Source organism: Ptychodera flava, chromosome 3 (assembly GCF_041260155.1).
Source record: "Ptychodera flava strain L36383 chromosome 3, AS_Pfla_20210202, whole genome shotgun sequence".
Taxonomy (NCBI): domain Eukaryota; kingdom Metazoa; phylum Hemichordata; class Enteropneusta; family Ptychoderidae; genus Ptychodera; species Ptychodera flava.
The window spans coordinates 18,089,661-18,106,066 of record NC_091930.1 but is presented as its reverse complement, the minus strand read 5'-3'; the positions used below and the strand labels follow the sequence as shown (position 1 = coordinate 18,106,066).

Genomic DNA, 16,406 nt, shown 5'->3' with positions numbered 1-16,406 from the left:
TGAATTTTATTTTTTACTATTTAATGATCAATTTAGACTTAGCTTTATATTTACAGTGTATACCCGCCTATCCATCACTTAAAATAAACTACATGGCATTCCCAGATCAGATCATGTTGGTATCCGATTGCCGCAGACTGGCACATAATCCCTATCATAAGGAGTACTGGGACGTACAGATACGTATAGCTATGGTCCAATCTCGCAGTGACATAACTCTGGCCAAATCTTGTAATAGCAGCTGCATATTATCTTTGAACCTCATAAGGAACTGCCTATAACTCTTATAAAGAAAGTTTTTACAAGCACCGTTAACACAACAACCTGTACTTCATTTCTACATAATTGACAGCAGAAAAAAGCAGTGTTTTAAGTTTTGCCATACGATTTACAAAATGTCGTACCTAGATTAATAGAAACCGCCTGACATCTTGGAGGAAAAGACACAACCTGTAATATTTGATGTTACTTTAAAAGATTAATTTACTTTTTCACTTCCTGTTTCTTCCAGCTTTAGTCTTTAGTTTAAGTCACAGATACTGACACGTGAGCAACAAGCAGTTTGTAATTATATATATATATATATATATATATATATATATATATATATATATATATATATATGTGTGTGTGTGTGTGTGTGTGTGTGTGTGTGTGTGTGTGTGTGTGTGTGTCAATTTTGTTAAAAAATCTTTTCAAGTAGATAACGACTAGTTATATTTTATCTTGACGAGTCAGCTTGTTCTTGAAAATTTGTGAGGTGAAACGTTAGAGGGCGGTGTTTCTTAAGAGACACTTTTACATATTAAGTAGACAGTTGCTTCACATATTCATGAGCGTTCCATCTTTTGGGTATCACATCACCTTCCTGATCTCTCAAGCATTTGAAATTTCGTCAATTATTGGCTGTCACAATATCTTACGGATGTGACCTCTTCGTATGACGGAGGGGGTTCTGAAGGCGGGGGTAATGTTTCCGGGGCAGACTGTTGAGGGAAGGCCGGTGCATATGCCGCTGGTGAAGGTGGGTATGCAGGGTCGATGGCGCCTTGCACTGGTGTTGGGGTTCGGTAGGGTTGATCTCTAGAATATAGCTGAGTCTGTTGTGGACCTTGGGAGTATGTCGGTCCTGGCATCATTACTGGATTATACTCAGCCGGTTGCCAATATCCTGCAGGATTCTGTTGTATGTCTCTAGGATAGGGAGGGGCATTTCCGTAGTGAGCGGTTTGGGGTGGTCTAGGAGTGACATTCACCTGCCCTTGGCTGTAATTAACTGGAGGCCTGCGAGTAGAAAATGGAGGAGCGTAGTAAAATTACACTGCGATACGTTTACCATGTGCAGACACACAAAACCGGTGGTGTTAAGCACCACGCTTACATTGCCTGATCGAATGAAAATAAGCATATGATAAATTTGTAAATCCACGCATCCCATGTATGTATGTATGTATGTATGTATGTATGTATGTATGTATGTATGTATGTATGTATGTATGTATGTATGTATGTATGTATGTCAGCTGTATCGTTCAATTGATCGCGTAATTGATCTCTCTTATCCACTTGATAAGTAGCTCAGAGCTCTTACAAAATGGAATACATGTGGTATTATCAAAAACGGTTATTGAACGAATAAAACATGACATTGACTCTGAGTAGATAGTCGACCTTGTATTAAAGGGTACCACATATGCAGGAGCATTTGCTATTTGAATGGAAAGAGAGGATTCACAATTTCAGGAATTGAAACGGCTCATCTTGCAAATACGCTCAAATTTGGAGAGGGCTGCCAAAATTCATTTATCCTGCTTTAAAAAGATTCTGTTTACATACGGCTCCGTGGTAGCTCGCTTTGGCCTTCCCCTCCTTCTACCTGCTGGTGTTGACGAGCATGCTCTCGTACAGATGCAGACGATGATGATGATTATTATTACGAGGACAACGATGATACCAATCGACGTTCCGACCACGCTAGCAACTTAGGGAAGAGAGAGATAGAGAGAGAGAGAGAAATTACAGCGCTCGATGCGGAAAGCAAAGCGGCAAATAGATACATGTATACATATGCATTGATATATATATATATATATATATATATATATATATATATATATATATATATATATATATATATATATATATATATATATATATATATATATATATATATATATATCTTACGGTGGCCCAAAACTACCTGTTCTCCGCATTCAAAGTCTGCGTCGCAATCAAATTGTTTTTCTCTCACATATGTCTCCGCATTCAAAGTCTGCGTCGCAATCAATTGTTTTTCTCTCACATATGTCTCCGCATTCAAAGTCTGCGTCGCAATCAAATGTTTTTCTCTCACATAAGCTTATGTCTCCGCATTCAAAGTCTGCGTCGCAATCAATTGTTTTTCTCTCACATATGTCTCCGCATTCAAAGTCTGCGTCGCAATCAAATGTTTTTCTCTCACATATGTCTCCGCATTCAAAGTCTGCGTCGCAATCAAATGTTTTTCTCTCACACGTCTCCGCATTCAAAGTCCGATTTTCCGATCGCTGAATTTTTGCTCCTGCCCTCAATAAAATGGCGATCTTACAGCGTTTGCATATGCAGAATCAGGGTCTAATATTGACCCATTTTAATCGGTTAGCGTCTCTTAAATTATACAGACCAAATACCAGTCAGGTTGTTGTAATTTATACCAAATTTTGGCGAATATTAACTATGAAAATCCCAGTAAACTGCAAGAATAACACAGAACAGAGGCGAACGGGCGTAGTCTCCACTGTAATCGTGCAGTGAACGTTATCGATCGATATCCTTTTGTCCGAAATTGATACATTGTTGTCTCGCTCACTCGCGTGTAGTCCCCCGTTCACAATGGCGCCAAACTACGCCGAGGTGCGCCAAAATGTGCCGAAACGTACGTAAAAGTATCACCAAAACTAAAAAAATTGTCGTCGATTTAATTCAGTACAGGAAACCAACGGATACCTTCAATGTTGATATTTAAGTGTATAAGTCAATATATGGGTTATTGTGGAAATGTTTATGACGTGACCTCAACACACGAGCGCCCAGCACAAGCGGCGTCCAAACAAATTTTCGATCGATAATCTATTGAAAATAACTTGATACAATGTTCGTCGTTGTCAATAGCGACCGTCTGAGAGCGCTGTTCGATAGAAATTATGCTTCGCGGAATAACGTACACTGAGGCATACCTCGGAGACATATGTGAGAGAAAAACAATTGAATGCGACGCAGACTTGGAATGCGGAGACATATGTGAGAGAAAAACATTTGATTGCGACGCAGACTTTGAATGCGGAGACATATGTGAGAGAAAAACATTTGATTGCGACGCAGACTTGGAATGCGGAGACATAAGCTTATGTGAGAGAAAAACATTTGATTGCGACGCAGACTTTGAATGCGGAGACATATGTGAGAGAAAAACAATTGAATGCGACGCAGACTTTGAATGCGGAGACATATGTGAGAGAAAAACATTTGATTGCAACGCAGACTTTGAATGCGGAGACATAGCTATGTGAGAGAAAAACATTTGATTGCGACGCAGACTTTGAATGCGGAGACATATGTGAGAGAAAAACAATTGAATGCGACGCAGACTTTGAATGCGGAGACATATGTGAGAGAAAAACAATTGAATGCGACGCAGACTTTGAATGCGGAGACATATGTGAGAGAAAAACAATTGAATGCGACGCAGACTTTGAATGTGGAGAACAGGTAGTTTTGGGCCACCGTATAATTCAATTATATATATATATATATATATATATATATATATATATATATATATATATATATATATATATATATATATATATATATATATATATATATATATATATATATATTATATATATATATATATATATACATACAGCGGTTGCGGCAGTTTCTATCAATTTGGCGATGTGGTCTTTTGTCCCGCGACCGGCTGGTATGTTGTTAGCGGTAAATGCACCGATGGCATGATTGGTTTTTTGAGCTTTCTGTAGGGACTGGGTGGAGCAGGTGCTTGTTGAGGTACCCTGGGCATCGCTTCGATGAGCTGGTGGCCAAGTGCACGTGGCTTACTTTTTTCTCTTTATCTTGACCATGGTTGTAGATTACGATGTGAATTTGAGCATGGTAAGAGCTAAAGTGGCAGAATTGTGACGTTGGCCACACAGATATGCACTCACAGAAGATGACATAGTAGCCTGACAGCAAGGAATGGGGGATGTCAGCAAGTGCAGATTGGCCCGTCTCGAGTACATATGGCAAGTGATAACGTGAAGCAATGCGTTGTAGCCAGCTAGGATCAGTGGTCTCTTTTTAGCGTTAACAATGATTATAGGAAACCCATATTTATACAAAATCAGTGACTTATACTTCATATATCTGGCTATCATCGGAATATATATATATATATATATATATATATATATATATATATATATATATATATATATATATATAATTATATAAACAGATTTGCTTGAGATGAATCACTGTGCTATAGAACAGCGTTTAAAAACAATAGCATAAATTACTATATTTTGTCTTTGTTGATTGGTCAATGATATTACCTGAAGTACTACTCTGTTGAAATTAATGCTCTCGTTCTTATACTTACGGAAGCAATTTTCTTCATCAGAATTATCTCCACAGTTGTCATAATCATCGCAGCGTAGCTTCCCAGAGATGCACCGTCCATTATCACAATGGAAGTCAGTGTCGATGCGGCAGTCCTCCCATGAATCTTCAGCGGAACAAATGGAACAAAAAATGAAGGAATGGTGACTTTTCACACATGCATACTTGTACGGCAAAAAATGCACTACAGCATATGTTAGTTTTACCTAAAAAGTTTGAAAAAAAGTGGGGCCAAGGGAAGCCCATTTACAGATCTGGAGGAGGCTTTCATGTGCGTCAGTAAACCTCTAATCTTCTTGCGAGTTCATTTAAATATAGCGTATTAAAACCTATTCTGTATTTTGTAATTTAAGTGCTAACATGCACCGGTGTTCACTTTCTCAATTTAATTCGCAGAGAATGTCCAACGTTTAAAGCCCCTGTAGCTGTAACTCGTAAAAATTTGTTGACCTGAAAACAGCTTTCTATTTTCTCTTTATATTTTACAAATTTAAAAGATACAGATTTTACAACTGAAAATTGGAAAATCAAATTTAAATTCTAACCGTCATTTTGATTTCCCGCCATTTTAAAAAAATGATAATATTAAAAAGAAAACAAAGTATATGATGTCCCAGTGGAAAACATTCAGCACTATGCATTATGTTGGACTAATCTGTGTTTTCTGATGTTTCTGTGAAGATTCCAATGCATATATGCACGACTTACAGTGTTTTTGCTGTATTTGCATGAGGGCGCTATTTTTCGCTTGGGCAAACATTTTTCATTTATCTTGATCAAAATTGCACATGTGGTCCCAGTGGACAGTTTCTTATACTTGTATAAACATCCCTCAATGAGTACATTCCCACGAACTTGTTTTAGTTTGGAAGTAAAATCACAAAAAAATAATGCTAAAAGATATAGCTATTGTGCCTTTAAGTGACTCAGCAGTTTTTAGGCAAACCGATGTGCAACTGATAAAAGGAAAATAATTAAGTTGAAATATATGCATGCAGTTCAGATGATTTCAAATCATTGATAGGGCGCCTTTCAGGGATCTACTTTGAGATACTATCCCCTAGCTCTCAACAATGACGAAATCATACATACTTTGTCAAAACCCATACTTACAGGTCGTGTCGTAGAAAGCTGTGAAGATAGCCTTAAACCCTCTCGCATCACTGTCCAAGGCTTGAGTTTTTGTAGTAAAAGTGATAACCATGCTACCACTGGCCGTGCTGTAAACGTCTGTGTCGCCATCTTGGCATATGGTACCTAGCTTTTCATCATCTCCGTTGATCACGCGGATGGCGTCAAATGAACCACACCCTAAAGAAGAAAGAGAGGTTTGTCTTCGTTATATAGACATTTACTTTTGATATCCATGTAAATAATGCAAACTATATGGTAACACACAAAACGCAAATACGCGTGGATAGGTGGATAGATAGAAAAGAAAGATAAAGACAGACAGACAGACAGACAGACAGACACACAGACAATCCATGACATTTCGCGCCCGAAACATATATCGCATTAATATTGGTATATCGACATATCGGTATTTCGGCAATAATCAAATTTCCTATTGGATTTTATACTTTCATTTTCGGCACATCCCTATATATACCAATGTATCGACATATTGAATATTCATGGACGTCATGTGCTTCTTTTTTGCCAACCAAACTCCTTCAACCAGACTTAAAGTTTGTAGAACTTACAACATTTGCGGCACATTTTGCGGCAATTCAATTGTTAGAATAAGAAAGCTACAAACTTACATTTTAAGTAATAGAGGAAATGTTGACGAACGTTCGATTCTACCGTTGCTTTTGAAAGAATGCTTGATATTGTAATCACTTTGAAAATAACTGTTACTGTGGAACTAAAGGTTCCTAAAATCGTGATCGGGGCAATTGTGTTGAAGTAGATAAAGATTTATGAAGTTATATAATATATGATGTTAGAATCATCATTTTCATGTCGGACACTCCGTGAATGCATTGTGAACATGTGAGCCACATGACATCCAGATGAAGACAGACACACGCCAAAAGTAGCGTATTATCACAGAAATGAGTTACGTGTACTTCCACTTCTACAAGTCTCTCTATGCATCTTTTTACCTTGTCATCTGCCCTCATCGACAAGATACTTTCTCCAGTAAGGACGATTGCAAAAGGGTCAATGAACACTCATGATATCATAAGAGAGAGAGTAGAGAGAGAGAGAGAGAGAGAGAGAGAGAGAGAGAGAGAGAGAGAGAGAGAGAGAGAGAGAGAGAGAGAGAGAGAGAGAGAGAGCATACCGCGTTATAGGGGTTGTACAGGTCAACTTCCAGAAACTTCAGATAAATTTTCTTATTACCGGATTGGCGAAAATCGTCAAGACACAAAACTCAACTTGGGAGAGCCAGCTGGGTAGTCTTTGTGGGAGTAGATTAAACCTCCAAGCCCATGTACGTTAACGTCGTCACAAACTGCAAAATAGCAGATCAGTAATATCCCAATTTAAGTACGTACTCAGGCGTCAAAATATGTGCTTATAATAATAATAAGAAAAGTCCCAAGTAGGAGATTTGGAAGAAAATATATTAATAAAATTGTGTGTCTACGTTGAAAACATTGCCACATGCACGTAACGAATTCATATCGTCACCATCAATAAAACGTGCTTTTTGGCTCGTTTTTTCATATGAAGATACATTAATCGTAAGAATTGAAAGCCTAGGATTAGTATGATAATTTCAACATGATCAACATGATCCCTTTTACGATATAGTATGTATGTATGTATGTATGTATGTATGTATGTATGTATGTATGTATGTATGTATGTATGTATGCTGTGTACATATGTCCGGATGTATTGATATCAAATATTTACATGTCTACGCAAAAAATTGAAGCTGAATAACTGATTACTACCGATTTTGGTCAGATCACTGCCTAACGATTACAACTAACGTAATAATAATAATTATGATATATATATATACATATATATTATATATATTATATATATTATATATATATATATATATATTATATAACAAAAATATCATAGGTTAATTTGTATCTTATTAGAATACAATGATACAATGATCTTGATTTCATTACCGTTATATGAAGGAGGCCCATCCAGATTTGTCTTGGTGTCGTAGACTGCGTAGAAACCATCGGCATTGAAAGAACTGTCGGATTGGAAATGAATTAATAGCATTGGTCCCGATGATGTGACTGTATTCGGTATACCTTCACCTGAGAAACTGCCGAGTAGAGGGTCTGTGATCTCGTCGCCATTGTACACATTTACGGTGTCGCAGCAAGCCTCGGTTCGGAAAGAGGTAAACGTAAGCTGCAATGATGAAAATACTAGAAATGCTAATATGTGGTTTGTCTGATGTTATTACACTGAACTTGATGTGCGCCGTTCTCTGACACTTTAACCTATTGCAATTGCATAAAATTGCATGGGTGCATATGTTTAAGCCACTATGGTACATTTTACAACATTTCTACATAGTTCACCTATCATAAGCAGTACGTTTGTGTTGTCACATAAGGCTACCTTGTTGAATACATAGCGCTATTCGATCAATAGCCTTCAGTATTATGACTAGGGGGTAGGAAATCGAGGACGGTCCACCATGTAAAAAGTGACCCTCCCCCTAATGCCCAATTTTAAAATATAACCCTCCAATTGATGCCCCTAACTAATGTAACCCTCCCTTCCAAACTCAAAATATGTTTTTTGTATAACCTTCATTGAACTGCAGGCCAAGTGACCCTTTCTAATTTTATGAATAAAAAAAAGTGACACTCCCATGCGTGTCACAGTCCATATCAATAATATCTTAATTGGCATGAAATAGCTCATTTCACCTATGAACATTCAGCAAATATTTTTAGCCGCTGCTTACAAATAATCATTTTCATGCACGATTTCCAGTAATATATATGAAGGAAACATCATATTTTAGGACTAATTCTATCACCCACATGCATAATTATTGGCTTATCAAAATAAAATGGGTCAATAGCTGCAATGTTTACCTTCATTTACAGTTTGGCTTGTAATTGTACAGAGAGCACTATTATTATTTCTCAAGAAAGTGTTTTTCAACAACGTGGAGAAACATTTTACCGAAATTAGTCATATATATACAAGATGAAGAAATTTCTTGTCTATATATATATATATATATATATATAATATATATATATATATATATATATATATATATATATATATATATATATATATATACATATGAAGTATGCGGTTCGACTTGTCCGATACAAAGTGCTCAATACAAAAGTAGAGCGAGATATATAAGGGTTGCTGGAGAATTGATTTTACAATTTCATCTCTACAACGTTGTTTCGTGAGTCGCGAGACTCACCCATCAGGAGACTAGACTGGACTAGACTCCACTAGACTAGACTAGACTCCAGTCTAGTCTCCTGATGAGTGATCTCGTGACTCACGAAACAACGTTGTAGAGATGAAATTGTAAAATCAATTCTCCAGCATCCCTTATATATATCTGTAAGGTAGAAAACGATTTTTAATAATGGTAATAATTATAAAATTAATTGATCTAGGTTTCCTGCAGTATCGCCAGACTGCAGTGCGCGCCGTAAGGAAGCAGCGGACTGAATACATCGAGTACAGTGTCAACGTGTTTACAAACCTCGATAAAATAACCACTTGAAACAGTGATGTTATAGATGCAGTCTTCGAAAATGCCATAGCGGTTGGGATAGGACGGTGATGTGATGGCACCACTGTTAGAAGTCCACGTCCCGCCACAGTCTCCAATCCTCCGTATGTCTGTATTCAGTCGGTGAATGAAAGATAAGAGTGATGAAGTAAAGGAAACATTATTGTAAACGTCACCGACTGATAATTATAGTGCGATAAGAACGCCGCAGCCTATTTTTATTCCATTAAAATACTGAAAGTTGGCATAGGAGGAACCTACTTGAAACTGAGAGCCTTTTCGTTCATAACGGTTCTTATTCAGTCAAAATCAACAAGAAATTTCCAAATCCCTGTCTGTTCTCTCCCCTCTGTCTCCCCCTCCCTCCCTACCCCTCCCTCCTCTCTCTCTCTCTCTCTCTCTCTCTCTTCTCTCTCTCTCTCTCTCTCTCTCTCTCTCTCTCTCTCTCTCTCTCTCTCTCTCTCTCTCTCTCTCTCTCTCTCTCTCTCATGACACCGGTCAGCGTGAAGATCATTTTCTAATGGTGACCTTGACGACAACATGAACGTGCACGCTAGTGATTATTTTAAAAACGCAAATCAGTACTCTTAACACTCTTCAACATAATACCTATTTTTTCAATATTCATTGACATAAATGTTTAAACTTTTCACCTTTCTTTGTACAACAATGTCATCCGAATATTCCATCCATGTGGCCTCCTCATGACGGGCCTTGTCGCAGCAAGCTAACCAGACATCGGCGATTAAGATGAGAACTGCGAGGCAGAGAATTATGTTCTGTTCCATTTTGGCGCCAAAATCGGCATATCAAGGAATTCTAACTGCTCAAAAAAACAAACAAAATAATTTTGGTACTCAATGTTTTGAGGGTGATCCCCGACCGTGTCTGCTTTTCGTCGTGACCCTCGCTTTACGTATCAATTGAAATTCACGCAACGTCTAAATATATGATGACGCGTAGAATAGATCATTCTGTAAATATTTGATCGCCGGGGGAAAACATGCAAGGTCACAAAAGACATGTGGCATTGTGGATTTTATGGCCCCTCATAACGACAGAATGTCTTTAACTTAACATTTAGATCGACACAAGATTTTAATTTGAATAGAGATCGACCGACAAGCGTGACATAGTTAGGGCACATCGTCGTCGTGATCTGACCTACATTATCGAAGGGGAGACATTAGAATGCAATATCGTGATAATGGAGTCTGTATAATTAAACGTATATTTTTGAGGAATGAATCAGTGACTTGAAAGGTGCTTTGCGTGGCAATCATCGCTTTCTGCTATGTTTGGTGCAATATACACGCTTGGCAGACGTTAATGTAGACAATGAAAAACACACGGACACAAACAATAATTAATGTTGACAACAATGTGACGATTGCGGCGGTGACATGCCTTCACTTGTCTCCATTTCGCATGAATTTAAATGAGTCATTAATGTTAATAGAGACGAGAGTAGAACTCAGAGACACGGCCGTGCGACAATCAATGTTTCGAGACGGATAGCCCTTGTCGGGCCTCAAATATTAGAATGGTGCCTTTCAATATGTTGCCTAATTGAATTCACTTACCTACATCCAGCACGCTCGCATCCTCATTCCGAAGGGTAATCAGTAGGCACCCGAAACACACAAGATGATTACCACGGATTATTGCAACTCTAATATCCCTAATAGATACACAGTCCTTGGTTGATAGTCATGCAAAATATATTGTCGAACAGGAAGCTTAGACAGATCGGTACGTCTTGTATAAGACAAAATGAAAACGTTTTCTATTTCATCACGATGTGTGGTTCGACGAGGACATGTAGATCAGCAGGCTTGGTCCTACTTCCCCTAGGGCGTCTGATACTCGTCAAGGAATTACGTCTAGTTACGACTCAGCATGATCTTAAACCAGGGTGATACGTTCGGCACATTAGCTAGACAATGTCCCGTATGTCGGTCAAGGCCCTGAACGCCGGGTAATTCATAATAGCTATCGAAGAGTTTCGTTTTCACTGACCTGATGTCGAGATCATAAGCCTAAGAGTCTTTGAAAAGCAATCGCTCTAACGAGCATTGACACTACGATTCCTCGTGGGAACACAAGTTAGTGAATGAAATTTCCGGCTGATAGTTCGGATGTTAATATTCATGAATATGTCTCGTCTATTCATGCTGATGATATGGAAGCAATAGCCTTGCTTGCTGATTTATTGATAAACGATGGATAAGTAGGAAGTATTTTTAATATCAACACACAGGCCTGTCGCAGTTAAATTAAGTTATTAATAACTTTATTTTGATAATTCTGATGATGATGATGATGATGATGATGATGATGATGATGATGATGATGATGGCGATCGTCGATATTACATAAGCTTTGGAAAAGTCTTTCAATCAATGTTGCTTTCCTCACGTGATTTCGTGTTATCAATAATGTGTAGTGACTTAATTCATTAGGTTTTATTTTGAGGAGAATGTTCTTATTTGCAGACTGGACTCGTCTAGAGGTGTAAATTGTATTATTGTTTGCAAATAGTACCAAACAATGAACAAATACAAAATCAGGTCGTGGAGCACAATTTCAGAGTTTTTTTGACAATTTCATCAAATTATCAGTACTTTTTGTCTTGATTCGTCACGTTCATAAAGCTACCGTTTTCATACCATTTGATGAAATCGTGCTTCAGTTGCAGCAGTAGAGACAAGACGGTGTCATGTAGTTGACAAATCTAAATCCATTGCCGCGTAGCTGTCGCCGACCTTTGGTTCATATATTATGTCAATGTTTGATCATGTCATCTTTCCTTATTCGGTAGAAGTAAGCCTGCCTGTTGCGTCCGGGCGATTTCTTTTTTTCTTTTGCAAAGGACACTAGACGGCTAAGGCAAATACTTAACGGTACATCGGCGTCAATTTGCCGCACTTACTGCTTACTAACTGCGTCTACTAAGGTAGACCCTAGTCAAGGGAATATGGTGCATATAATATATTGAAAAGTACCGTTCTTGGCGATGGAAAATCGGGTGCATGACGTCCGCTTGCTGCTGCAGACAAAATAAAATGTATTTATTTTAAATTTACATAATTTAGGGGGATTTCCGGAAACTGAACTTAAAGGCCCAATAGCTGTATCTGTTTCGCATTATTTTTGTGATTTTACTTCCAAACTAAAACAAGTTTGTTGGAATGTACTCATTGAGGGGTGTTTATACATGTAGAATAAACTGTCCACTGTGACTACATTTGCAATTTTGAGCAAGATAAATAATAAATGTTTGGCCAAACATAAAATGGCGCCCTCATGCAAATAAAGCAAACACACAGCCAATTTTTCAGTGGTTAAAGACTATATCATTTAAATTAGTAGAATTTAAAGAAAACCTGAGAAAAAAGAAAACCCTTTTCAGGGCCACAAATTTCAAGAGTTACAGCTAAAGGGGCTTTAAGATTGAAGGTTGTGTGCTCTAATTATAGCTTTCCTTAAAGAAATATTCAACATCTGTTTTCAAGATTAAAAATCAGGAGCCACCTAGACTTGGTTTAAGTCTGTGATTTTGAATGTTTGAGTGGAGTGAACGCAACGATTGTGTTTTATTTTCATGTGAAACGCATGAGTGGAGTGGACGCGATGAGTGGGGTGAACGCTATACAGGAGAGTTTCATCCGGAAGAAACTAACTCACTACTGCGCAGTCCCAAGTTAACGCATTCAATCGCTGGGAAAACATGGCCAGAGGGCTATCAAATTCGGAATAGGTTTGTACGAAATAGGAGAGAACAAGAGAAACTATTATAAATGATTTCCTTTTTTTTAAATTCACCGACTTGAACCAAGTCTAGGAGCCACCTTACAAATTTTGATTCTTGGGAAATACCTTTACAGATTTTTGAAATTTAAAATTGCCGTCAATCCTGTGTTAAGATTATTCATTTCACAAAAAAATCTTTATTTATTCCTTGAGCTTCAAAACTAGCCACCAAAAGTTGTAGACCAAAAAGTATTCCAGAAGTTTAAAGGCCACTTATCCCAAAGGCGCGTTCTACCATAACTCCGTCGGGTCGGGGTAAGCGTTCGTTAGTGTCTCCTAAAGTTTGGACATTTCGGAAAACTGCTGGGTAAAAAACAACAAATCACTGTCTCACGCATTTTGTGAGAACGAATTACACTCCAATTTTGGGATAGTTTTTCTTTTAAAGCAGCGGAAGGGGCTCGCTTTCTGACGATATCGTGCGTAAACCCTTCGGATAATCGAACGAATAAATTCAAAGTTACGACAAGGTTTGATTTTTTCACTCTGCGTTGCAATTGGAATTAATAGACTTAATCATAGTATGCCGACCGCCGAAAAATAACATCTTAATTATTTCAATGTTGTTTTTTTATAGGGTATTCTCGACTAGGAGACTAGAAAGCGTTGTAATTGAAACGGTAATGTTTTTCACACCGTAAGATGATCATCAGATAAATTATAAGTGAGTACATGTCTATTTCCAAAATATTCTGAAAATAGTGTAAAGGCTGCGTTCGATCATCGCTGTGAGGGGGCCTGACGGAGTTCAAGGGGATTCGAAAATTTAGGGGGTAGTAGAGGGGGAACCGAATGTTTTGCTCCGACTATAAGGGAGACCTAAATTGTTTGGCTTCCTTTTACTTCTTACATTTTCCGATTCAAAGGTTTTGAAGGTAATTCAATGAAATATGAATAACATTTTAAAGTCATCCAATTGACTGTTCTAATGTTAGCAACAATTAAACACAATGTAAAACCGTTTTGTCGCATTTCATGACTGTTATCATTAAACAAATCTAACAATATGATTATTGTTAAAATCACCCTAACGGCCTATAGAGCTCGCTGAATTATGTAGAAAATAACTATTTGTGACAGATGTGTTGATAAAGGCAGAAATTTTATAGCTCATTTCAGGATGGCCTGACCAAAATGGAAAAAATAGCTGCCAAAACACACAATTGAAGATTTCATCATAATTTGAACCGGTCACATTAAGATCACCCCTAGGAACATTTCTACCAAATGCCAAAGCTAACAGAGAAGTTGCTTTTGAGAAACAATTCTTTTTGACCCAAAATAGTCAAAATTGCCTGATAAATACAAAGTCAACTAATACGTTTAAAAAACCCCAAAACTATACTGTCAGTGAATTATAATAGTGTACACAGTACGATTAAATGTCTTTCTGGGAATACGCCATGGCCTTTAAGCTGGAGTCATAATACTTTTATTCATTTGACAGCAGACACACAAAGTTATCATGTGAAAGCCTTTTTATTACCATATTATTTTCACTGCAGAAAATGTCAAATGTCCTTTATTCTATCAAAAACTATTGAGTGAAAATACGTTGGCAACCGTAAATGGACACTCAAAAAGTGTACATTTTCAAAGTTGCATAGGATGAGAGAGATAATACAATTAATCACACCTATATATTGGGTCAGTTTTCCGCCCCTTACCATCAACATTTGAATTGAACAACTGAGAATAAATAATACTTATAACTCAATACTCAACTCAAAAGATGAAAGCAATTAATTGAAATGTAGGAAATAAAGGGAAGTGGCCTAAATCATTCTCTTAATACCCTAGCAAGGTTGATCTGCATGAAATGATGGAGGTGAATACAAACTGAATATCTCAAACAAATATGCAATTGAAATGTTCATTATTATTGCAATAAAACATGCATTGTGCAGAGTTGGTTCACATCCTGAATTCGTATTTATTGGTGCGTCCTTGCCTGTTACTTTCGCGAGTACGTTCAACACATCAACTTTGGGGCGATAATGGGTTTTTTTTATTATTATTATTTGACACGCTCAGTAATCTCATGACGACGGTCCGAATTGGTAATGGCACATAGGCAGATGTTAGACTACTGGCAGTAGCAGTAACAGCCTGGGAGGTGTCATCTATATTGCTATCACTGTTGACGTCACTTTTGGTATTTTAAAAGCAGTTTACATCGCTAAATATCCCATTCGTCATAGCTCTCACCAATGTTTCAGTTTCTAAGCGTCCTATCATCACCTTAGAACCAGGGAAAGATCATGACGTTTTTTGGCGGCGGACGGTGAGGAGAGTCATATCAATCTCAAGTGATATGCAATGAATGGCCAACAAGTGATGTGTGCGAAGTTAACAATCAGAAACCACGAAACAAGGTATATGTAAATATTAATGCTTTGTTAGTCAATAGAGTCCCAATCTTTGCCGAAGTCAGAACAAAATGGTTCTAAAGACACTAAAGGTATCTTTTCTATGATATAAAGAGACTCGTGGCTGGTTGCTAAAGAGACATTGTGGTTATTACATTTTGAAATACACATGAAGTGCAATACTTTTGTTAAAAGACAAACTGTCTGAAAATTGCTACCAAGCTGGAATGCTCTAAAGACGCTAACAAGTCACTTTACAGAGGTTTGTACAGATTCCTGTTTTCTTTGCTGATATAGTTGTGGTCAATGCACTTTAAAATACTATACCGATGCTTGATAAACTGTCTACTTTATTTTTTTTATTAAGTACACTGTTGTTGTAAAAACAGACAAAATGTCAGGAAATGCATAAGTTGAACCTCACAACAATATGATTATCATGAAACGTCATACTGCGAGTCCTAATGAGCCTGAATAATGCGATACAACTCTGCTTGAATGTATATGTCTTTTTTCGTTTAAGAACTTGTAAAGAAAGAAATGTTTTGGAATACGGTAGATGTAATGTTCTACCGGACATATGTACGTTTGGTAGCAAGATGCTTGAGTATTGATTGGCAACAATAGGCGCAAAAAGAAATGGCAGAAAATATATTTGCATCCCAACATCACTTAACATCAAGAAATGGAAGTTTTTAATGCTAACGGCTGGTTTTCTCTCATGATAAAAAAGCTAATGGTAAACTATATCGTAAACACGTGACTATTCTGGTGTAAAAAGATCAAGAATAGCTTTTTAACTTGGTATCTTTATTGTGGTTCGACAGGACCATCTGATGCAAGGTCAGTCA

The 16,406-nt window shown here is 37.4% G+C and overlaps 1 protein-coding gene across 1 annotated transcript; it reads right to left on the bottom strand.

Annotated features, from left to right (window-relative positions):
- Positions 1 to 6,971: 6,971 nt before the first annotated feature.
- On the bottom strand, positions 6,972 to 10,161 carry LOC139128011 (bone morphogenetic protein 1 homolog). The gene is made up of 4 exons (XM_070693881.1): positions 10,020 to 10,161; positions 9,344 to 9,552; positions 7,767 to 8,004; positions 6,972 to 7,126 (listed from the first exon to the last, which is right to left on the bottom strand). Exons 1-4 carry the CDS (start codon positions 10,159 to 10,161, stop codon positions 7,032 to 7,034), a joined length of 684 nt encoding a protein of 227 aa, XP_070549982.1. The 3' UTR covers positions 6,972 to 7,031.
- Positions 10,162 to 16,406: the final 6,245 nt, after the last annotated feature.